This window comes from Mobula hypostoma, chromosome 7 (genome assembly GCF_963921235.1).
Source record: "Mobula hypostoma chromosome 7, sMobHyp1.1, whole genome shotgun sequence".
NCBI lineage: Eukaryota > Metazoa > Chordata > Chondrichthyes > Myliobatiformes > Myliobatidae > Mobula > Mobula hypostoma.
Genome location: NC_086103.1, coordinates 128,946,561 through 128,970,870, shown reverse-complemented (window position 1 = coordinate 128,970,870; position 24,310 = coordinate 128,946,561). Strand labels below are relative to the sequence as shown.

The 24,310-nt window shown below is 40.8% G+C and overlaps 1 protein-coding gene across 4 annotated transcripts; it reads left to right on the top strand.

Moving 5' to 3' along the window:
- Positions 1 to 30: 30 nt before the first annotated feature.
- mitd1 (MIT, microtubule interacting and transport, domain containing 1) lies at positions 31 to 24,241 on the top strand. Of its 4 annotated transcripts, none has more exons than XM_063053973.1 (9): positions 33 to 258; positions 1,041 to 1,172; positions 3,945 to 4,100; positions 8,071 to 8,172; positions 16,488 to 16,624; positions 16,883 to 16,966; positions 17,794 to 17,909; positions 20,353 to 20,413; positions 23,987 to 24,239. In XM_063053973.1, exons 3-9 carry the CDS (start codon positions 3,956 to 3,958, stop codon positions 24,080 to 24,082), a joined length of 741 nt encoding a protein of 246 aa, XP_062910043.1. In that variant the 5' UTR covers positions 33 to 258; positions 1,041 to 1,172; positions 3,945 to 3,955; the 3' UTR covers positions 24,083 to 24,239. The 4 variants fall into 4 exon arrangements, with proteins under 4 accessions (XP_062910045.1, XP_062910043.1, XP_062910044.1 ...); XM_063053974.1 differs by having other exon boundaries at positions 1,028 to 1,172; XM_063053975.1 differs by lacking the exon at positions 1,041 to 1,172 and having other exon boundaries at positions 31 to 258; positions 23,987 to 24,241.
- The last annotated feature ends 69 nt before the right edge of the window (positions 24,242 to 24,310 follow it).

The window sequence follows — 24,310 nt, the reverse complement described above, 5'->3', positions numbered from 1 at the left end:
GGGGACCCCTGGCGGCCTCCCGGCCCCGCCCGCCCTTCCCTGGCGTTGTCGCTGATCGATACTGTCAGTTATGCCGCGTTCCATTGTTTTTGTAGCTATTCTAATTGATATTTGATTTCCCCGATTCACTGCCGTGTTACGATGCGATTACATTGCCATATTTCGCACGGTTCTTAACAAGAGCGGCAGGCCGGCCGGCGCAGGCACTTGTCCGAGCGGCCTTCCGAACCACAACAACTGCTGCGTTCCGGATTTACAGTAAGTACCAAAGCAGGGACGAACAATAAGGACGTGAACGGGGCAGAGGCACAAGACCAGAGGGAGAGAGACTTTACAACACAGTTATAGGATAAAGAGCAAATTGCCGGAGGGACCCAGCGGCGGAGATCCTTGATCCGGACTGAAGGAGGGAGATGGCCAGTACAGAGAGGCGAGAGGCCAGATGGGACAGGAGCTAGTAAGCGTTAGGAGCTGAGTGAGGAGGAGTAATAGAGTTGGGGGAGATGAGGGTTAAAATAATGACGGAAACTGGGAGTGTCAAGGTAGAGGCAACCCATCCACCGCTTGATCCCTCCCTCATCCAAGTCATTATTTTGTTATTTTAACCCCCCATCCCACCCCAGTTCACCAGTTTGTTTCAACAAATAAAAAAAAATGAATAACGGACTGTGCCTGTTTCATGGACTAGAGAGGAATATAGTTTAAGGTCCTGCTTCTGAACATTCACTGTGAAGTTGACATACGTCGAATTTACCGCCGATACTCAGTCTGGACTTGAGTGGGATCATGGTGCTGACCACAAAGCGTGCTTAATGCAGACTTGGTGAATTGCAGTACATTCTCAGTCATGTATATTTTACATGGCTGTATAAATCAAGTACCAATATGACTCCATATATCATCCCCCCACCTTCGTTCATCAGTTTGCTTCAAATCCCCTCTCAAACATCAATGTGACTCGGATATTACTGCCCGCGTGCCCTAATGGTGGACGGGGAAACAAAACTAACTTTTAAGATAAATGCAGCTTTGCCTCTCAGGGTCCAAATACAACTCCTTGTATTCCTGGAGCTCCAGCCACCACCTGTCCTGAAGCCCTCGTGCCTGGCAGTTTCTTCGTTGGACCATTGAAAAAGAAAGGAAAAAAATCGCACTTGTCAATTTAACCAAAGGTAAAATTCTTCTCCTTGGAAAAATGAAAATGCTGTATCTCATGTTTTACAACTCTTTTACAAATTCCTGATTAAATGCACCTGAAGAGTGGTCAACAGACTGGGCATTATTTTCAAAATAGGAAGAAAATTCAGAAACCAGAGGTGCAATGGGACTATTATTGCTAGTTTAGGATTACCTCAAGGTTCACTTGTAGATTGTGTCAGTAGTAAAGGTTGCAAATGCAATGTTGACATTCATTTTGAGAGGACTAGAATATAAAAGCAAGAATATACAGCTGAGGCTTTAAAAGGCATTGATCAGACCACATTTGGAAAACTGTGAGCCCCATAATCTAAGAAAGGATATGCTGGCCTTGAAGAGTGTTCAATGGAGATTCACAGAATTGATCTCAGGAATGAAAGGCTTAACATTAATAGTGTTTAATGTCTGAGCCTGTCCTCATTGGAGTTCATAAGGATGGGGGAGGGGAGGGGAAGAGGGACCCACTGGATTCTGAAAGGCCTGGATAGTGTGGACAAGGAGAGGATGTTTCCATTAGTAGGAAGAGTCTGGACCTGAGGATAGAACCTCAGAATAAAGGAAATTTCCTTTAAAACTGAGATGAAGAGGATTGTTTTTCAGCTGAAAAGTGGCAATTCTATGAAATTCATTGCCACAAAATGGCTGTGGAGGCCAAGGCCAAGAACCGAAAATGGGGTTTAAAAAAAAACAGCCTTAATTGAAAGGTAGTGCAGACTTTGAAGGACTGAATAGCCTAATTCTGCTCCTATGTGTTATGGTCTTATACCTTTGGAAAATTGAAATGCTTTCCTGACTCAACAGAGTTCAACTTTAGATGCAGATCTTCAGATGAGAAACCTGTTTTACCTCTTGGTCCCATATTTTTCTTCCTAACTTATTATCATTCTCAGAATCTGAATCAGGTTTAATATCTCTGGCATATGTCATGAAATTTGTTTTGCAGCAACAGTACATTGCAATATATGATAAAAAAGCTATAAATTACAGTAGTTACATAAAAAATGAAATTAGTGCAAAAGGAGAGCAAAAGAGTGGTGAGGTGGTGTACATGGCAGAGGGGAAGAAGCTGCTCCTGAAACTTCGAGTGTGTGTCTTCAGGCTCCTGTACCGCCTCCTTGATCGTAGCAATGGGAAGAGGACGCGTCCTGGGTGATGGGGGTCCTTAATGAGCAGTACTGCCTTTTTGAGGCATTGGGTTTTGAAGGTGTCCCCGATGCTGGGAAGGCTATTGCCCATGATGGTTTACAACTTTCTGCAGATTTTTCTGTTCCTGGGCAGTGGCCGCCCCATACCAGACGGTGATGCAGCCAGTCAGAATGCTCTCCACGGTGCATCAGTAGAAATTTCCGAGAGTCTTTTTGTGGCAGACCAAGTCTCCTCAAACTCGTAATGAAATGTAGCCACTGCCATGCCTTCTCTGTAATCACATGAATATGTTGGGCCCAGGATAGACTGTCAGAGATGTTGACACCTAGGAACTTGAAATTGCTCACCTTATTCACCTCTGATCTGCCGAAAAGTGTGTTCACTCTATTTCCTCTTTCTGATGTCCATAATGAATTCTTTAGTCTTACTGACATTGAGTGCAAGGTTGTTTTGACACCACTCAACCAGCTGATCGATCTCACTCCTGTATGCCTCCTTGTCACCATCTGAAATTCTGACAGCAAATTTATAGATGGCACTTCAGCTGTGCCTAGCCACACAGTTATGGGTATAGAAAGAGAGAAGACACTTGGATTAAGCATGAATCCTTGAGGTGCACCAGTCAGCAAGGAGGAGATGTTATTTCAGATCCATGCTAACTATGGTCTCCTGCCGAGGATCCAGTTGCAGAGGGAGGTAAAGAGGCCCACATTTTGGAGCTTGTTGATTAGAACTGAGGGTGTGATGGTGTTGAGCACTGAGGTGTAATCAGTAAACATCAGCTTGACACAAGTATTAGTATTGTCCAGGTGATTCCAAGGCTGAGTGGAAAGCCAGTGAGACTGCATCCATTGTGGACCTATTGTGGTGACAGGCAAATTGCAGCGGGTCCAGGTAATTGCTTAGGCAGGAGCTGATTCTGGCCAAGACCAACCTCTCAAATCACATCATCAAAGTAGATGCGAACGCAACTGGGCAATGATCATTGAGGCAGCTCACCCTGCTCCTCTTGGGCTCTGATGTGATTGTCACCCTTTTGAAGTAAATGGGAACCTCCAACTGCAGCAGCGAGAGATTGGAGATGTCTTTGAACACTCTCACCAGCTGGTTGGCACAGGTTTTCAGTGTCCTACCAGGTACACCATCTGGGCCTCACACCTTGCGAAGGTTCCGCTTCTTGAAAGAAGTTCTGCCGTCTGCCTCTGAGAGAAAGATCATAGGGTCAGCAGATGCTACAGGGATTTGCAACGGTGTACAGTACTTTTATTCTCCCTTTCAAAGCGTGCATAAAAGGTATTGAGCTCATCTGGGAGTGAAGCATCGCAGCCATTCATGATGTTAGGTTTCGTCTTGTGGGAAGTCCTCTGCCTCCCTTGACCAAACCCTCTTGCATGACATTCTCTCTTGCATTTGTACCTTCAACCCTTTGATATCAACATCTATAATGATAAAGCAGTTGATGTTTCCTACTGTCCAATCAAGTTGAGATTCATTGTCATAGGCATATAAACCCATGGTACAAGTGTCATACAAATTAGCTTTTTTATACAGCAGTTACATTAAAGAATGTTTTATAAGCTTTTGTTAACTGTTATTTATAGATTCTGCTGCCATGTCGCAGAGCATGTTGACAGGAATGGAGAACTCAGCCGTGACAGTGCTGAAGAGGGCTGTTGAATTGGACAATGATTCCCATTTGCAAGATGCATTGATTTGCTATCAGGAAGGCATCCATCTTCTTATGGAAGTGTTGAAAGGTAGTAAAGCCTCTAAAGTTCGCTCTGCTGAAATATCATGAGTTCTAGAACTTCCAAAAAAAAAACTGCAAGTACTTTTCCTGCTCTTATGTTTTTCAGAACTAAAGTAAGTATTAATTATGAAAATACTTATTGTTGCACAAGCTAAATAAACCAAACACGAGTATCAACTGAGAAGTAGAAAAATAAATCAGAGACTAGTTTTATTTAGTTTTATCAAATTAAAGCGGCTAGGTGTGAGGAGGTTAGTTCACAACAGAGGGATGGGAACCAGTGCAGAGAGACAGAGGGGTGTAAAGTGAGCGTAGAAGCAAAAAGTACAAAGGGGAAAAGTAAAAGTGGCAGGCCGACAAATCCAGGGCAAGCATTAAAAAGGGCTAAGAGAGTTGTAAAAGAGTGCCTGAAGGCTTTATGTGTCAATGCAAGGAGCATTCGTAATAAGGTGGATGAATTGAAAGTGCAGATTGTTATTAATGATTATGATATAGTTGGGATCACAGAGACATGGCTCCAGGGTGACCAGGGATGGGAGCTCAACGTTCAGGGATATTCAATATTCAGGAGGGATAGACACGAAGGAAGGGGAGGTGGGGTGGCGTTGCTGGTTAAAAAAGAGATTAACGCAATAGAAAGGAAGGACATAAGCCGGGAAGATGTGGAATCGATATGGGTAGAGCTGCGTAACACTAAGGGGCAGAAGACGCTGGTGGGAGTTGTGTACAGGCCACCTAACAGTAGTAGTGAGGTCGGAGATGGTATTAAACAGGAAATTAGAAATGTGTGCAATAAAGGAACAGCAGTTATAATGGGTGACTTCAATCTACATGTAGACTGGGTGAACCAAATTGGTAAAGGTGCTGAGGAAGAGGATTTCTTGGAATGTATGCGGGATGGTTTTTTGAACCAACATGTCGAGGAACCGACTAGAGAGCAGGCTATTCTGGACTGGGTTTTGAGCAATGAGGAAGGGTTAATTAGCGATCTTGTCGTGAGAGGCCCCTTGGGTAAGAGTGACCATAATATGGTGGAATTCTTCATTAACATGGAGAGTGACGTAGTTAATTCAGAAACAAAGGTTCTGAACTTAAAGAGGGGTAACTTTGAAGGTATGAGACATGAATTAGCTAAGATAGACTGGCAAATGACACTTCAAGGATTGACGGTGGATATGCAATGGCAGGCATTTAAAGGTTGCATGGATGAACTACAACAATTGTTCATCCCAGTTTGGCAAAAGAATAAATCAAGGAAGGTAGTGCACCCGTGGCTGACAAGAGAAATTAGGGATAGTATCAATTCCAAAGAAGTAGCATACAAATTAGCCAGAGAAAGTGGCTCACCTGAGGACTGGGAGAAATTCAGAGTTCAGCAGAGGAGGACAAAGGGCTTAATTAGGAAGGGGAAAAAAGAGTATGAGAGAAAACTGGCAGAGAACATAAAAACGGACTGTAAAAGCTTTTATAGATATGTAAAAAGGAAAAGACTGATAAAGACAAATGTAGGTCCCCTGCAAACAGAAACAGGTGAATTGATTATGGGGAGCAAGGACATGGCAGACCAATTGAATAATTACTTTGGTTCTGTCTTCACTAAGGAGGACATAAATAATCTTCCAGAAATAGTAAGGGACAGAGGGTCCAGTGAGATGGAGGAACTGAGCGAAATACATGTTAGTAGGGAAGTGGTGTTAGGTAAATTGAAGGGATTGAAGGCAGATAAATCCCCAGGGCCAGATGGTCTGCATCCCAGAGTGCTTAAGGAAGTGGCCCAAGAAATAGTGGATGCATTAGTGATAATTTTTCAAAACTCGTTAGATTCTGGACTAGTTCCTGAGGATTGGAGGGTGGCTAATGTAACCCCACTTTTTAAAAAAGGAGGGAGAGAGAAACCGGGGAATTATAGGCCGGTTAGCCTAACGTCGGTGGTGGGGAAACTGCTGGAGTCAGTTATCAAGGATGTGATAACAGCACATTTGGAAAGCGGTGAAATGATCGGACAAAGTCAGCATGGATTTGTGAAAGGAAAATCATGTCTGACGAATCTCATAGAATTTTTTGAGGATGTAACTAGTAGAGTGGATAGGGGAGAACCAGTGGATGTGGTATATTTGGATTTTCAAAAGGCTTTTGACAAGGTCCCACATAGGAGATTAGTGTGCAAACTTAAAGCACACGGTATTGGGGGTAAGGTATTGGTGTGGGTGGAGAATTGGTTAGCAGACAGGAAGCAAAGAGTGGGAATAAACGGGACCTTTTCAGAATGGCAGGCGGTGACTAGTGGGGTACCGCAAGGCTCAGTGCTGGGACCCCAGTTGTTTACAATATATATTAATGACTTGGATGAGGGAATTAAATGCAGCATCTCCAAGTTTGCGGATGACACGAAGCTGGGTGGCAGTGTTAGCAGTGAGGAGGATGCTAAGAGGATGCAGGGTGACTTGGATAGGTTGGGTGAGTGGGCAAACTCATGGCAGATGCAATTTAATGTGGATAAATGTGAAGTTATCCACTTTGGTGGCAAAAATAGGAAAACAGATTATTATCTGAATGGTGGCCGATTAGGAAAAGGGGAGGTGCAACGAGACCTGGGTGTCATTATACACCAGTCATTGAAAGTGGGCATGCAGGTACAGCAGGCGGTGAAAAAGGCGAACGGTATGCTGGCATTTATAGCGAGAGGATTCGAGTACAGGAGCAGGGAGGTACTACTGCAGTTGTACAAGGCCTTGGTGAGACCACACCTGGAGTATTGTGTGCAGTTTTGGTCCCCTAATCTGAGGAAAGACATCTTTGCCATAGAGGGAGTACAAAGAAGGTTCACCAGATTGATTCCTGGGATGGCAGGTCTTTCATATGAAGAAAGACTGGATGAACTGGGCTTGTACTCGTTGGAATTTAGAAGATTGAGGGGGGATCTGATTGAAACGTATAAGATCCTAAAGGGATTGGACAGGCTAGATGCAGGAAGATTGTTCCCGATGTTGGGGAGGTCTAGAACGAGGGGTCACAGTTTGAGGATAGAGGGGAAGCCTTTTAGGACCGAGGTTAGGAAAAACTTCTTCACACAGAGAGTGGTGAATCTGTGGAATTCTCTGCCACAGCAAACTGTTGAGGCCAGTTCATTAGCTATGTTTAAAAGGAAGTTAGATATGGCCCTTGTGGCTACAGGGGTCAGGGGGTATGGAGGGAAGGCTGGGTTCTGAGTTGGATGATCAGCCATGATCATAATAAATGGCGGTGCAGGCTCGAAGGGCCGAATGGCCTACTCCTGCACCTATTTTCTATGTTTCTATGTTTCTATTTGTCACATGTACATTGAACCATCGAAACATACAATGAAATGCATTATTTGTGTCAACAACCAACACAGACCGAATATATAATTGGTGGGGCATGTAATAGGATCTATAAATGCACTATGCTAACCACTCCACTACTGTGATGCCCCAAATTACTTTTTAAAAAATAATGCAAAGGGTTCACTTTATTGTGTTATATGCTTATTGCCTTAATTGTTGCAATTGTTTTACAATTGCTTTTTTGATTGTTTAATGTATGAAATCTATATAGGATGTGATTCACAAGCATATTAGCCTTGGAAGTACAAGGCTTGAACCCTAATTTGTTAGCATGCCTCAACTAAGCCGGAGCAGAAGAATTAACTGCAACATGTCTTGGGTTAAAAGAGGAATGCACAATGCATTTCAAGCAGGTGGTAACACTGATCCCCACATTGAAAGGTCTAATGTTTAAAGTAAAAGTGGTCTCAATCATATGACAATATAATCAAATCGTCTTTCAATTTTCAATGATGGATGAACACCTGGGTAAGATAAATAAGGGTTGTAAAACCTATGTAACCAAAAGCAAGCATGAGTCATCCACTTAAATCACAGAGGAATAGAAACTGAATGTAAACTGCTCATACGGCTTATGTCATGACTGCCGGACTAATTTGTTTGTTTTAATAGCTACAAAAGATGAAGCAAAAAAAGTCCATTATCGAAAGAAGGTAACAGACTACATGGATCGAGCAGAAAAAATTAAAGAACAGCTGAATTACCTCAAAGAAAGTAACTATTTTTGCAGTCATTGTTGTAAGTCCCACATTTGACGTATTTTTTCATGCCAGATGTAATCTTTGAATACATTTTTTTGTCTTAATCAATTCAAAAAGATAGAATGGTTAATCAGTTGTCTGAGCTGTTACATTGTCATACAGAAAAGGAAAAGTCCAATAGTCAACTGCTGGTAAGGGCTGATTTAACAGATCTCATCTGGGAACAGACTAAATACAATCACAATATCCCCTGGTGAGTGGAAAAGTACCAACCAAATTCTCCATTCCAGTTCACTGCGCTGGAAAAGCAATGATAAACTTAAACTTGGCTGATGTATACACTGGGCTAAGAAAATAGTATAGGCTTACACACAGAAACATTGGAATTACATGGTAGCATGGATTACTTATTCCAAATGCTTATTTTTTGAAAGGGAGAGGAAAACACGAGAAGATTCAAAGAAATAAACCACCTGAATTGTGTTTCAGAATTAGGTAGTACAGTTGTGTCAATATTTCAACAGCCTTAATGATGTATTACCGATCAATGTTATGTTTTCTTCCCCTCCCACCCCCAAAAGAAAATAGCAAAACATTTTGGTGGAGCCTCCTTGTGTTTTGCCCATACAGAATATGACAAAGAAATTAAAGCATTTATCTCAATTAAGCAATCTATTTAGCTCGTGACAGATTCATGCTTTACACAAGTCTTTTATTGCCCCCGTATGAAATCATATTCTTGCAATCTTTATTTTATTTACTGAGCTACAGCGTGGAACAGGCCCTTTGATCCCTTCAAGCCACTCCACCCAGCAACCCCCAATTTAATCCTAGCCAAAGCACGGGACAATTTACAATGACCAATTAACCTACCAATGGGTACATCTTTGGACTGTGGGAGGAAACCAGAACAACTGGAGGAAACCCACATGGTCACGGGGAGAATATACAAGCTCCTTACAGGCAGTGGTGGGAATTTGAACACAGGTCACCCGTACTGTAAAGCATTGTGCTAACCACTACACTACCATGCCACCCACTCACACATTTAAATAGTTTCTTCCTGACTGCATCTGTGTTAATTATCTCACCTGCTCTCTGTGGCAGTGAGGTTCACATTCATAGAAAGTGGTCATCAGTCTATCAAAGCAATACTGTCAAAATCTTTATTTACTCTCATTGTTCAGTTTGAAGTAAATGGCTTCTTACTTTAAAGCACTTTGTGTGCTTATGCTGGTAGTTTTAAAATATGATGAGTGATGCTGTTTGGGTTTTCCCAGTCACTACCACTTAATCTCTGTTCCTTCTATGAAAAATTGGCATCCTGTATCAAAGTCATAGTGCAGTAAATTTTACTTTCACCAGTTAGGTGAGAATTAGAGCGTTTAAGGCAGTAACTTGAAATATTTGCCTTTATCAGCTGAGACAGAATATGTTGGGTGGTCAGTTTGGATCTGCATAAAGTGATAGACTGCTTCACATTACCGTGGATTATATAGTAAGTGGCAACCCTACTCACGTTGTAACATGTTCTTGCTCTCCAAGTCCTGTGACAGTACTCTATACAATATACTTAATGGGGCAATGTAAGTTTCACACAACTTTTACTTTTCCATCCTACACAATGGGAATGAACTTGGTGCTTTTATTTAAAAGGATTGCACTAAAATTAAGCTGCATCACAGTTTTATTGATCTTTGCACCTGTACCCCAAATCCTTCTTCTTTCCCATTCAGTCACATTTTTCAAAGAGAATGCGATCTCCTGAATCTTCATACCAGTGGAAATACAATTTAATGTGAGAAACAACGAGAAAAATATTTCTAGCTGTTTGTTTAAAATGGAGTAAAGGCTTTAGTCGACATTTGTGGCTACTTAATAGCCAAGCACAGAACGGAATGCAATTGTACCCAGTCCAGACCAATTAATGGGACAGACTTCCTTTTCTACAGAATATTAATACATTTTTTTTAATGCCAATGCATCAGCTTTGTATTTCATTTTAATTTCCAGAATGTTTTTAAAATCTGAAATAAAGTTCAGAAACTGCTATTGTAGTATTCTCTAAATATTCAGTAGCGGTTCTTGATGATGTCTTTTTCAGTAAAATTACCTCGTGAAATGGTAGCTTTGTTACATAGAAACATAGAAAATAGGTGCAGGAGTAGGCCATTCGGCCCTTCGAGCCTGCACCGCCATTTATTATGATCATGGCTGATCATCCAACTCAGAACCCCGCCCCAGCCTTCCCTCCATACCCCCTGACCCCCGTAGCCACAAGGGCCATATCTAACTCCCTCTTAAATATAGCCAATGAACTGGCCTCAACTGTCTCCTGTGGCAGAGAATTCCACAGATTCACCACTCTCTGTGTGAAGAAGTTTTTCCTAATCTCGGTCCTAAAAGGCTTCCCCTCTATCCTCAAACTGTGACCCCTCGTTCTGGACTTCCCCAACATCGGGAACAATCTTCCTGCATCTAGCCTGTCCAATCCCTTTAGGATCTTATACGTTTCAATCAGATCCCCCCTCAATCTTCTAAATTCCAACGAGTACAAGCCCAGTTCATCCAGTCTTTCTTCATATGAAAGTCCTGCCATTCCAGGAATCAATCTGGTGAACCTTCTTTGTACTCCCTCTATGGCAAAGATGTCTTTCCTCAGATTAGGGGACCAAAACTGCACACAATACTCCAGGTGTGGTCTCACCAAGGCCTTGTACAACTGCAGTAGTACCTCCCTGCTCCTGTACTCGAATCCTCTCGCTATAAATGCCAGCATACCATTCGCCTTTTTCACCGCCTGCTGTACCTGCATGCCCACTTTCAATGACTGGTGTATAATGACACCCAGGTCTCGTTGCACCTCCCCTTTTCCTAATCGGCCACCATTCAGATAATAATCTGTTTTCATGTTTTTGCCACCAAAGTGGATAACTTCACATTTATCCACATTAAATTGCATCTGCCATGAATTTGCCCACTCACCCAACCTATCCAAGTCACCCTGCATCCTCTTAGCATCCTCCTCACAGCTAACACTGCCACCCAGCTTTGTGTCATCCGCAAACTTGGAGATGCTGCATTTAATTCCCTCATCCAAGTCATTAATATATATTGTAAACAACTGGGGTCCCAGCACTGAGCCTTGCGGTACCCCACTAGTCACCGCCTGCCATTCTGAAAAGGTCCCGTTTATTCCCATTCTTTGCTTCCTGTCTGCTAACCAATTCTCCACCCACACCAATACCTTACCCCCAATACCGTGTGCTTTAAGTTTGCACACTAATCTCCTGTGTGGGACCTTGTCAAAAGCCTTTTGAAAATCCAAAGATACCACATCCACTGGTTCTCCCCTATCCACTCTACTAGTTACATCCTCAAAAAATTCTATGAGATTCGTCAGACATGATTTTCCTTTCACAAATCCATGCTGACTTTGTCCGATCATTTCACCACTTTCCAAATGTGCTGTTATCACATCCTTGATAACTGACTCCAGCAGTTTCCCCACCACCGACGTTAGGCTAACCGGTCTATAATTCCCCGGTTTCTCTCTCCCTCCTTTTTTAAAAAGTGGGGTTGCATTAGCCACCCTCCAATCCTCAGGAACTAGTCCAGAATCTAACGAGTTTTGAAAAATTATCACTAATGCATCCACTATTTCTTGGGCTACTTCCTTAAGCACTCTGGGATGCAGACCATCTGGCCCTGGGGATTTATCTGCCTTCAATCCCTTCAATTTACCTAACACCACTTCCCTACTAACATGTATTTCGCTCAGTTCCTCCATCTCACTGGACCCTCTGTCCCTTACTATTTCTGGAAAATTATTTATGTCCTCCTTAGTGAAGACAGAACCAAAGTAATTATTCAATTGGTCTGCCATGTCCTTGCTCCCCATAATCAATTCACCTGTTTCTGTCTGCAGGGGACCTACATTTGTCTTTACCAGTCTTTTCCTTTTTACATATCTATAAAAGCTTTTACAGTCCGTTTTTATGTTCCCTGCCAGTTTTCTCTCATAATCTTTTTTCCCCTTCCTAATTAAGCCCTTTGTCCTCCTCTGCTGAACTCTGAATTTCTCCCAGTCCTCAGGTGAGCCACTTTCTCTGGCTAATTTGTATGCTTCTTCTTTGGAATTGATACTATCCCTAATTTCTCTTGTCAGCCACGGGTGCACTACCTTCCTTGATTTATTCTTTTGCCAAACTGGGATGAACAATTGTTGTAGTTCATCCATGCAACCTTTAAATGCTTGCCATTGCATATCCACCGTCAATCCTTTAAGTGTCATTTGCCAGTCTATCTTAGCTAATTCACGTCTCATACCTTCAAAGTTACCCCTCTTTAAGTTCAGAACCTTTGTTTCTGAATTAACTATGTCACTTTCCATCTTAATGAAGAATTCCACCATATTATGGTCACTCTTACCCAAGGGGCCTCTCACGACAAGATTGCTAATTAACCCTTCCTCATTGCTCAAAATCCAGTCCAGAATAGCCTGCTCTCTAGTTGGTTCCTCGACATGTTGGTTCAAAAAACCATCCCACATACATTCCAAGAAATCCTCTTCCTCAGCACCTTTACCAATTTGCTTCACCCAGTCTACATGTAGATTGAAGTCACCCATTATAACTGCTGTTCCTTTATTGCACACATTTCTAATTTCCTGTTTAATACCATCTCCGACCTCACTACTACTGTTAGGTGGCCTGTACACAACTCCCACCAGCGTCTTCTGCCCCTTAGTGTTACGCAGCTCTACCCATATCGATTCCACATCTTCCCGGCTTATGTCTTTCCTTTCTATTGCGTTAATCTCTTCTTTAACCAGCAACGCCACCCCACCTCCCCTTCCTTCATGTCTATCCCTCCTGAATATTGAATATCCTGAACGTTGAGCTCCCATCCCTGGTCACCCTGGAGCCATGTCTCTGTGTTCCCAACTATATCATAATCATTAATAACAATCTGCACTTTCAATTCATCCACCTTATTACGAATGCTCCTTGCATTGACACATAAAGCCTTCAGGCGCTCTTTTACAACTCTCTTAGCCCTTATACAATTATGTTGAAAAGTGGCCCTTTTTAATGCTTGCCCTGGATTTGTCGGCCTGCCACTTTTACTTTTCTCCTTTGTACTTTTTGCTTCTACCCTCACTTTACACCCCTCTGTCTCCCTACACTGGTTCCCATCCCTCTGTCGTGAACTAACCTCCTCACGCCTAGCCTCTTTAATTTGATTCCCACCCCCCAACCATTCTAGTTTAAAGTCACCTCAGTAGCCCCCGCTAATCTCCCTGCCAGGATATTGGTCCCCCAAGGATTCAAGTGTAACCCGTCCTTTTTGTACAGGTCACACCTGCGCCAAAAGAGGTCCCAATGATCCAAAAACTTGAATCCCTGCCCCCTGCTCCAATCCCTCAGCCACGCATTTATCCTCCACCTCATCGCATTCCTACTCTCACTGTCGCGTGGCACAGGCAGTAATCCCGAGATTACTACCTTTGCGGTCCCTTTTCTCAACTCCCTTCCTAGCTCCCTATATTCTCCTTTCAGGACCTCATCCCTTTTCCTACCTATGTCTTTGGTATCTATATGTACCACGACCTCTGGCTCCTCACCCTCCCACTTCAGGATATCTTGGACACGATCAGAAATATCCCGGACCCTGGCACCAGGGAGGCAAACTACCATAAGATTTTGAAAAAACAGATTTCTTCCTGATTTAAAAACTACTGCATCTTCAAACAAGGGTATGGTTAATTGTCATAAAAGGTTGGCTCTGTGCAGTTTAGTTTGGACATGTTTTTCTCGTGAATAATTCAAAAGTAATCATCTTAAAAATTAACACACACAAAATGCTGGAGAAACTCAGCAAGTCAGGCAGCACCTATGGAAAGGAATAAATTCTGAATTTGTGTCTGTACATCTTGACTCCATTTTATCCCCTTCAGTCCCTTCCCATATACAGCTGCATCCATTACATTTCACACATTCTCGATCTCTCCAACAACTTTCAATTCCCTGTTCCTGATTGACTCATTTTCACTATGGATGTCCAATCCCTATACTCCTCTATTCACCCCCCCGCCCCCCATCAAGAAGGCCTTAAAGCCCTCCACTTCTTTATCAACTCTGGACCCATCCAGCACCTCCCTCCTCTGTCTGGCAGAACTGGTCCTCCCACTCAACGATTTCTCTTTCAGCTCCTCCCACTTTCTCCAAACCCAAGGTATAGCCATAGGCAACCACACGGGCCGCAGCTATCCCTGCCTTTTCATTGGCTATGTGGAACAGTCCATGTTCCCAGCCTTCACCGGTAATGCTCCCAAACTGTTTCTGTGCTACACTGATAACTGCATTGGTGCTGCTTCATGCTCCCATGCTGAACTCGTCAATTTCATCAACTTTGCCTCCAACTTCCATCGTCCTTAAATTCATTTGATCAGCTTCTAAAATCTCTCTCCCCTCTCTCAATCTGTCTACCTCCATTTCTAGGGACAAACTGTCTCATAGAAATCTACTGATCGTCACAGGTGTCTTTTGACTATACTTCTTCCTACCCAGTCGCCTGTAAAAATGCCATTCCCTTTTCTCAATTCCTTCGTCTCCACTGCATTTGTTCTCAGAATGAGATTTCCTTTCCAGAACATCAGAGATTTCCTCCTTCATCAATGAACAGGGTTTTTTCTTTCGTCATCCACCATTGATGCTGCCCTCACCTGCATCTCCTCCATTTCCCGGACATCCACCCTCACCTCACCTTCCCGCTGCATTAACAGTGATAGATTTTCTCTTGTCCTTTTCTACCACCTGATGAGCCTCCCCACCCAGCACTTCATTCTCTGCAACTTCCACCACCTTCAATAGCATCCGAACATATCTTTACTCCTCTTCCCCTCAACTCTCTGCTTTCCATAGGAGTCCTTTTCTCCATGATTCACTAGTTTAGTCATCCCTCCCCACTATTCTCCCTCCCAGCCCTTATCCCTGCAAGCAGGAGAAGTGCTCACTTGTCCGTTCACCTCCTCCATTCCCTACGTTCAGGGCCGAAACAGTCCTTCCAGGAGAGACAACACTTCAGCTGCAAATCTCTTGAGGTAGTTTACTGTATCTGGTGCTCCTAATGTACCCTCCTGTACATCGATGACACCCAGTGTAGAGTGGGAAACTGCTTTGTCAAGCATTTTCATTCCATCCACAACAACCAAGATTTCCTGGTGGTCAACCATTTTAATTCCAATCCCTATTTCAATTCTAACATGATGGTCCATGGCCCCCTCTACTGCAATGATGAGGCTACTCTCAGGTTGGATGAGTAACACCTCATTCCATCTTGGTAGCTTCCAGCCTGAAAGCATGAATATTGATTTCTCTAACTTCTGTTAATTTTCCCCCTGCCCCTCTTCCATTCTCCACTCTGACTGCCCTCTTACCTCTTCTCTTCTCCTCACATCCCTATCACTTCCCCCTGGTGCACCTCCTCCTTCCCTTTCTCCCATGGTCCACTCTCCTCTCCTATCAGATTCCTCCTTCTTCAGCACTTTACCTTTTCCACCTATCACAACCCAGCTTCTCACTGCATCCCCTCCTCCCCCACCTTCTTATTTGACTTCTTCCCCCTTCCATTCCAGCCTGATGGACAGTCTCAGCCTGAAACATTGACTGTTTTTCCTTTCCATAGATGCTGCCTGACTTGCTGCTTCTCCAGCATTTTGTGTGTGTTGCTGTGGATTAACAGCATCTACATCATTTTATCTTAAAATTTAAACTGTTATAAAGAATTTTAATCCAGATACGAAAATGGAAATTGTTTTGTGTACAGAATATTTACTGTAAATTATAAGGTAGCCACGGTAATGTAGTGGTTAGCGTGACGCTAATACAGCTCGTTGGAGTTTAATTCCAACATCATCTGTGAGAAGTCTATACGTCTTCCTTGTGGAATGTGTGGGCTTTCTCCAGGTCCTCTGGTTTCCTCCTCCAGTCCCAAGACAGCCCAGTTAGAAAATTGTCCTGTGATTAGTCTCCAATTAAATTGGAATTGCTGGACAGCACAGCTTGAAGTGCCAGAGAAAGCTATTCCGCACTGTTAATTAATAATAAATAAATTCCAAGCCTTCAAGCTCCTTGTTAAAGTGAAACTCCCATGTTTCTGTGGTTTCATATTTACACTTAATACTGAATTTTAAATTTTCATTATTGCAGAATTTTTTATTTGGAAGTTAAAATATGCTAGTTCATTAAATATAAATCTAAAACATGCCTAAAAGATGATAAAAATTGTGTTTATATAATCTTGTACTACCTTTCTGTATTTTAGAAGGAAAATATCATGAGCAGATCAAAATTCCAGAAGATGCTACTGGATTTAGTTACGAAAAGTTGTTCAAACCATATCTGGATTCTTTTGTTACTGAGGTCTGGGTAGAAGATCCGTACATCAGGCATGTTCATCAGGTGACAATCACCCTAGTGTATCATTAAAACATCTTGTTGCCTTGCAAGTTTTGTCTTAATTTGTAAACAAGGTCACCATTTCTGTATTTTGTCCCATTCAGGTTGTTGAATATCCAAATCTAAATATTTTACAAATATTCAAATTTGTTCAGACAAAAATAGAACTAAGAAATTGAAGTATACTACTTTTAAACTTAATGCAATTTTAACTTTACAATCTACATAACCAATACTCATTTCATGGCATTTATTTTTTAGCTGTACAACTTCCTGAGATTCTGTGAGATGCTTATAAAAGGACCTTGCAGTGTGAAAACTATCCATCTGCTGACTTCACTTGATGTACGTAATTTACAGCGATTCATTGTGTTAGGGCTAGGAAACCATGGTTTTCATTGCAAGTTTGTAATTAATTTAGTACACAACTACAGCTAGATTGCTGCAGGTACATTATTAAAGGTGCTAACTGTATCTGTGTGGGGTTTTACAATTCATTTACTCTACTTTGAAAGTATCTTTCTTTTTGTGGAAAGGGATGTTTATATTCACACTTTTCCAGATTTACTTCTACTTCGTGTACTTCACAACCTCAGCTGTTTTAATGTGATGTTGATCAAGGAGAAATTTCCAAAGGAATAAGTTAAAATTTCAGCAGTAATGACTTGTCTGTGGAGATTAACTTCGTTTGGTCAGAGCTACACTCCTGTTAGATCCAAGAACAGACCTTGTCTTTTAACCACACAAGGTGCACTCCCTGGGGCAAACATCTCTTTAACTAATCATTAAGTTATCTGAAAGCCAGAAAATAATTTTTAAAAATACTTAACATTGTTTTTGCATAACTAATATGAAACTAAGCTACCTTTGCCTCTTTTGTATATTAGCTATTGGCTAATTTTATAAGGGCATAAATTGGAACCTTTGAGCAGATTTCTTATATCCACAGTTATGGAATAAGAATGCTACAAAAGGACAAATTACAGAAAGGAGGAAAAATATTTTAAAGCGATGCCAAAATTATAACTATTAACTTATTTTTATGATTCCAAGTCTTAATTTATTGGGATCTTACATATAGTATTGTTAATGCTATTTCTAAAATACTTGTATCAGATTTTTTAAACTATAATTATGATATATATTCTTTAATTTAATCTATTCAATTTTAGGATGGTAATAACTCGCAGCAGACCAGTGGTCTTGAGGAAATAAAACAGTCATTGCAGAGTTACAAGATAATGTTGGAGATAAAATATTCCTCGTCAATACATGATCGAGAAATCAGGTAAATTATTTGTAGTTTTTTTTGTAAGAAATTGAAATTTTACTTTGTCACTCCTAGTGTTATTTTGCTCTTGTTAATAGGTCTCAGTATTCTTTAGAATCAGAATCAGGTTTAGTATCATCTGCATATGTCATGAAATTTGTTAACTTTACAGCAGCAGTACAATGAGATATATAATGTAACTCAGTTGGTTTTTCTCTGTATTTATTTGTTATATATGTGCATATATTATATATAGGCATCCGTTAGTCTCATGAGACCATGGATTTACGTCTTGGAAGGTTTCCAGGGCGCAGGCCTGGGCAAGGTTGTATGGAAGACCAGCAGTTGTCCATGCTGCAAGTCTCCCCTCTCCACGCCACCGATGTTGTCCAAGGGAAGGGCATTAGGACCCATACAGCTTGGCACCGGTGTCGTCACAGAGCAATGTGTGGTAAAGTGCCTTGCTCAAGGACACACACGCTGCCTCAGCCAAGGCTCAAACTAGCGACCTTTGAATCACTAGACGAACGCCTTAACCACTTGGCCACGCGCCAACATGTGTGTATATATCTCTCTATTAAATAGTTAAAATAAGTAATGCAAAAAAAATTTTTTGAGACAGTGGAGATTCCTTCCTAATATTTGTGCCTCCAAAGAAGCTAATAACATTGATCTAGATCTATCTAATAAGAACTAAAATTTGATCCTGCCATTACATCATTATAAACAAGAATTCACATTTGTATAGCTTTTGGAATGACAAGGACAATGAACCTTAAAATCATAAATGGATTGAACTCGATTAAAAGGCAATGGAATTAGATTCATTAATGACTTTCCTAAAACAATTAGGTAGCAAGGGAAAAAGATTTGTGGGTTTGATACAAGAGAGGAAGAGTGAAAGTAAGCAGCTTGCTCAAAAGTGAGGAAGATTTGATGATCCAAATGTCTTCCTGCATTATTGAACTATTTTAGACTGCCTTGAGTGTTACAAGCACTTAACCGCTATGATTCAATCTTTGATTCAATCAGACAAAATAGCTGCTCTCTTGAAGACATAAGAAAATTAATATCCACCACCCAACTGCCACTGTATTCCAAATCCTTTTAATTCTCAGTTACAGCAGGAAAATAGGAACACTGACAATTCCTGTTAATCCTGGTGTAGACCACTCATCAGGTCACTTCAGTGAACAGTAAAATACAGAGGAAGCAAAAGACAATTATGGAAAACATACAGCAGGGCAGGCAGCTAACAGGGAATAAGAATGAGTTAACATTTTAGATTGATTACATGTAAGCAAAACATTCAAGGTATCAAACTGAAGAGCTAACTTTATTCTTTCTGTACACATGCTGGCAGTCTGTTGTGCATTTTCAGTTTTTACGCTAATGGAGAACGACCAAGGTGCTTGGGTGCAGACGAGGTTCTTCAGGTCATCCTATAGAGCAGTGGAGTACCACAGCACAGAAATAGACCATCTGGCCCTTCCGGTCCGTGCCAACCTGTTATTCTGCCTCGTCCCATTGACCTGCACCTGGACCATAGCATCTATTTCCCTTCCACTCATGTACCTCTCCAGATGTCTCTTAAACGTTCTACTGAACCTGCGTCCATCACTTCCACTGGAAGATCATTCCAGGAGTGAAGTTCCCCCTCATGTTCCCCTTTCACCCTTAATCTATGACGTCTAGTTCTAGTCTCACCCAACCTCTGGAAAAAGCTTGCTATGGAAACTAAAACTACTTTGTTAAAGATTAGTTTTATTTGTCATGTGTACATAGAAACAGATAGTGAAATGTGTTGTTTGCATCAACGACCAATGCAATTGAGATGTGCTGAAGGTAGACTGTAAGTCATCGAGCATCTAGCACCAACATAACATGCCCAAAACTCACTAACCCCAACTCGTATGTCTATGGAATGTGGGAAGAAATTGGAGCAGACAGAGGAAACTCCTTACAGACAGCGATGGGAATTGAACCCCCATCACGTAGCTGGCACTTTAATAGTGTTACGCTAACTGCTACACTACTGGGCTGCACTCACAGTATTGATATAATCTGTTCAATATGTACTGTAATAGCATTTAATTATATTAATACATGGACTTTAGCTATGTTTTTCTACATTAAGTAGATTTCTGTACAAGGTAATAGTTAGATGTTATTGACATATTGCTTCTATCTTCGTAATCCCTTCATCAACCTTTAACGTGAAATGAATGTAGACTAATGGAAGTAATATATCCCACATTATAAATTGTAGAAAATAACTTCCAGAATGTGATTGGAATATTTACAGGTTTCCTATTTTATTTTCTAAATGTAAAGTAAATCTCTTATAATCAATGTTTTGATGTTCTTTGTGCCAGAACATTAAGTATACATTTTAAATTACTCTTCAGAAAACCTTTTTAAAATAAAAAGTATGTAATTGTAATATTTTTATTCATGCTAGATTCAACAATGGGTGGATGATCAAGATCGGAAGAGGATTGGATTACTTTAAAAAAACACAGGTTTGTTTCTTGAAGGAAGGCTGACCATCAAAGAATACAATTTTTAATTAAACTGAATGCTCATATTTCTACATATTTTGGGTCAGCTATTTAGCAGAAATTTATCATTCTTTAAAATTTGACTTATAGCTGACAGCCTGATTTCTTTTTCTGCCTTTAGCAGCAACTAGTGGTTGAGAAATGGAACTTCATGCTAACACTGATTTCAAAACCAGGTTTATCAAAAGGAGTTGTAGCACGTCCTGCAGAATTTATTTGGACTGCAGTCCCAGATTTTCATTTTGCATGCATGTATTCAAGGAGCTACTGTTCTGTGTCAAATATTCTTTCAAAATAATGGCACTGTATTATTTGAGAAGAGATAACTACATTTACAAAAAAAGAGAGTATTGTTTAGGATGAGACTTTATTCAGAATGAGACTTGGGGTACGAGTTCAAACAGGGAGGTAAACAGCAATGGGGATGATGTAGACAGACAGGCAGGATCATGCTGATGGTTAGCCAACAGGAGTGTAGAATACCAGCAAATAACAATCACGGGGGTGGGGGGGCACTGGGAACACTACCCTTAGTTTCTAATGCCTGCTGTGCACTAGTAACCACATTACCACAAATCATGGGACTAGCATGGGGAAGACCAACTCAAAGGTGGGGTTAAGCATGATCCACCCTAATGAATCACGTTGGAGTTTTGAATCCTGATCAAAGCATCAATGATACCAGGACAGATTTACCCTGAACAAATAACACATAATAGAAATGGAATGGACAGTGCAGGGAAAGATAAGCTAATTAATATGCAAATGTCAGTACGGAACGTGTTTAGCTTATGCATAAGATTGTCCGCTGTTGAACTGGACAAACTTCTATTCTTCTATAATGTGCCCATTTTTCCCATGATGCCAATGCAGCCATAGGGTAAAATTATGTCTTTTATTTCAGCAAGAAAGCAGACTTCATGGAAAGCGACTCTGCTTTCTCTGCATAGTGAAGTCCTTATTTCTAATTCCTTGTGATATGATTAGTTGACTTGTATCCCATGATTGACTGGGAGAAACCTTACTTTTCAGTTGTACCTTGATGCAGGTTATGAACAAGACATTAAAGGAGGCAGATCAGGTAATGGTCAGAAGCATTTAGTAAGGGAGATAAGAAATAAATCCAGAATTATCAAGAAGCACACCTGAAAGGCAAGGATCTCTGGCAGCATGAAAGAATATATCTACTTCAAATTTTATTTATAAAATGTTTTATTTCTAAATTAATTACGATGTATTTCAAAGCTTTTTAGGCATAGAACAAACATTTAAAAATTAAACAATCTCTTTCGCCATTATTTTTTTTATTGCAAAATGTTTAGTATGTCCCAGAATGTGTCATAACTCCCTGGCATTTGAGTGTGAGGAATATATTTTACAGTAACTGACTTTTGTAATCTAGTTAACCTTAAGATCAGTTGCTTCCATCCTATTACTTTCATGGGTTAATTTAAACATTTGTTTTGGAACATCTTTCTCATCAATTTTGCTGGTGGTTGATACAAATTTGGTTCCACTAAAGTTGCTGTCTGATTGCAATTTAAGTCGCTTCCTTATGGGTTGGCTGATTCAGTGCCAATAACAATATTCCATTCTAATGTGAAGCTCTGTTTATTGCATGTTCTTTCTCCATTATTCTGATGTACTAAGCAAGCATGTTGTGGAGAATTAATAGGCAACCTAAGTAAAATATAAACTGTTAGAAGTCAGCAGGTTTGACTGTATCTGTGAAGGCAAAAGAGTGGTTGATAATTTGGGTCAAGACCCTCCATCAGGACTGAGTGTAGAGTGAAGACAGCTGGTGTATAGAAGTAAAAGGGAAGGGTAAGGCAAAGGCTGGTAGGTGACATATAAAATGAGATTTCAGGGCCGGGGGTGATGGGGAGAGACAGCTAAGAGAGGGAGTGGGGATTGTTGAAACAGAGGCTGGTAGGTGATAGGTGGAACTAGGCAATAGAGGGATGATGGATAACAGAACCAGATGCTTGAGGGGAAAGGAAAGGTTGAGGTAGACAGACAGCCCAATAGTTTGAACATTTCATTTAACAAATTCCCTGTGCTTTTTATGCAGCCACCAATCCAACTACAGTAGAGTTTATCCCCACCACCACCATCTCCACCCTCATTACCAAGATTAATCACTCTGTCCATCTGCTCATCATCCACATACCTCTATGGGTTTCTTCTTCCTTGGTTCACTTTTCCTGTCATTCACCTTTCTTCCCCCCCAACCCCAGCCCACTCAGTCTGGTGCCATCTGCTCATACCTCCCTTATCTGGTTACACTTATTACCTATAGCCTCTATTCTTCCCTCCCTCACCTGGCTCCCTCTGTTTACAATTTTCTTCCTTTTCTTTATTTATGTTTCTGCTTATTGCCTACCAGCCTCTGTCTCTACTCTTTTCTCCCTCATCTGGCTCCACCTTCTTAAAATTTTCTTTATTTGTGTTTCCACTTATCACCTAGCAGCCTCTTGTTGTTACCCAGCCCATCATCCACCCCACATTTGTTTCCATCTATCAGCTACTAATCTGTTTCACCCTTCCTCAATTCTATATATTGGCTTTCTTCCCTCTACATTCTGTCTTGACCTGAAACATGAAACATTCCTTTGTCTCCACAGGTGCTGCTGACCTGCTGAGTTCTTCCAGCAATTTATCATTTTTTGCTCCGGATTCCATCATTTGCAGCCTCTTGTGTCTTCCAATAACCTGCCTTATTTCCATAAGACATAGGAGCAGAATTGGGCCATTTGGCCCATTGAGTCTGCTCCACCATTCAATCATGGCTGATCTTTTTTCCTCCCCCCCCCCCACCTCCTCAGCCCCACTCCCCATAACCTTTGATGCCATGTCCAATCAAAAACCTATCAACCTCTGCCTTAAATATGACATGGCCTCCACAGCCGCCCGTGGTAACAAATTTCAAAGTACATTGAAAAGGCAGTACTTAGTTTTTTCATGAAAGATATGATGTAATATGCAAAGTATATACAATCCAACAAAGGTGAAATTGAACAATATCCCTTGTACATCCAAGACCTGACTTCTGTCAGATACATCTTCCAATATTCAGAGATATATGCAAATCAAAGATTTCCCAACCTATTTTCCTGGATACTCAGTATACAAATTATATCTTGTATTTGATTTTGTGTAACTAATCAATTTTTACCCAAGGGTATGTTGATAATTTTTTAAAAATCCAAAATAACTGTTTCTGCAAATCATCAACCATCCTAGTTTCATTTGGAGTATTTAGCTAAATCATTTGAGCAACCTGACACATCAAGTGCATAAAGGAGAAATTAGTAAGGTTATAAATGATAAATGGAGGAAAGAATAGCAAAGAAGAGGGGAGAAAATAAAAATAACCATGAGCAATCTGACAACCACCAAATTGGTGATTGAGACAATTTGGTCAATTCATCACACAACTGTCTCTTTAAATCAAAAGTACTAAAAATGGTGAGATTTTATTTTATTTTAAGCTAACAAATAATTTTAAAGATAATTTTCATGTTTTGTCTCCAGGGCCGATTTTCCATTGGTTACTGTGATTTTGACCTGAGACACTGTCATGAAACTACAGTCGACATTTTCCATATCAAGCATACAAAGAATTCATAATTAGGAGAACCGACTATTCTGATGATTTTATTACTGTTGTGTTTGAAAGTTATGTTTAAAAGATTTAAATATTTTGTAATTATTAAGTTACTATCACTTGAATACTTGGCACACTGAAGAAGTGATTTCTTATCATGACAATAAACTGAAGATACTGAATATAACAATTTTTCTGTTTTTGCTTTGAACATTTAATAGTTTAGTTTACACGTGATAACAGTTTTGTCT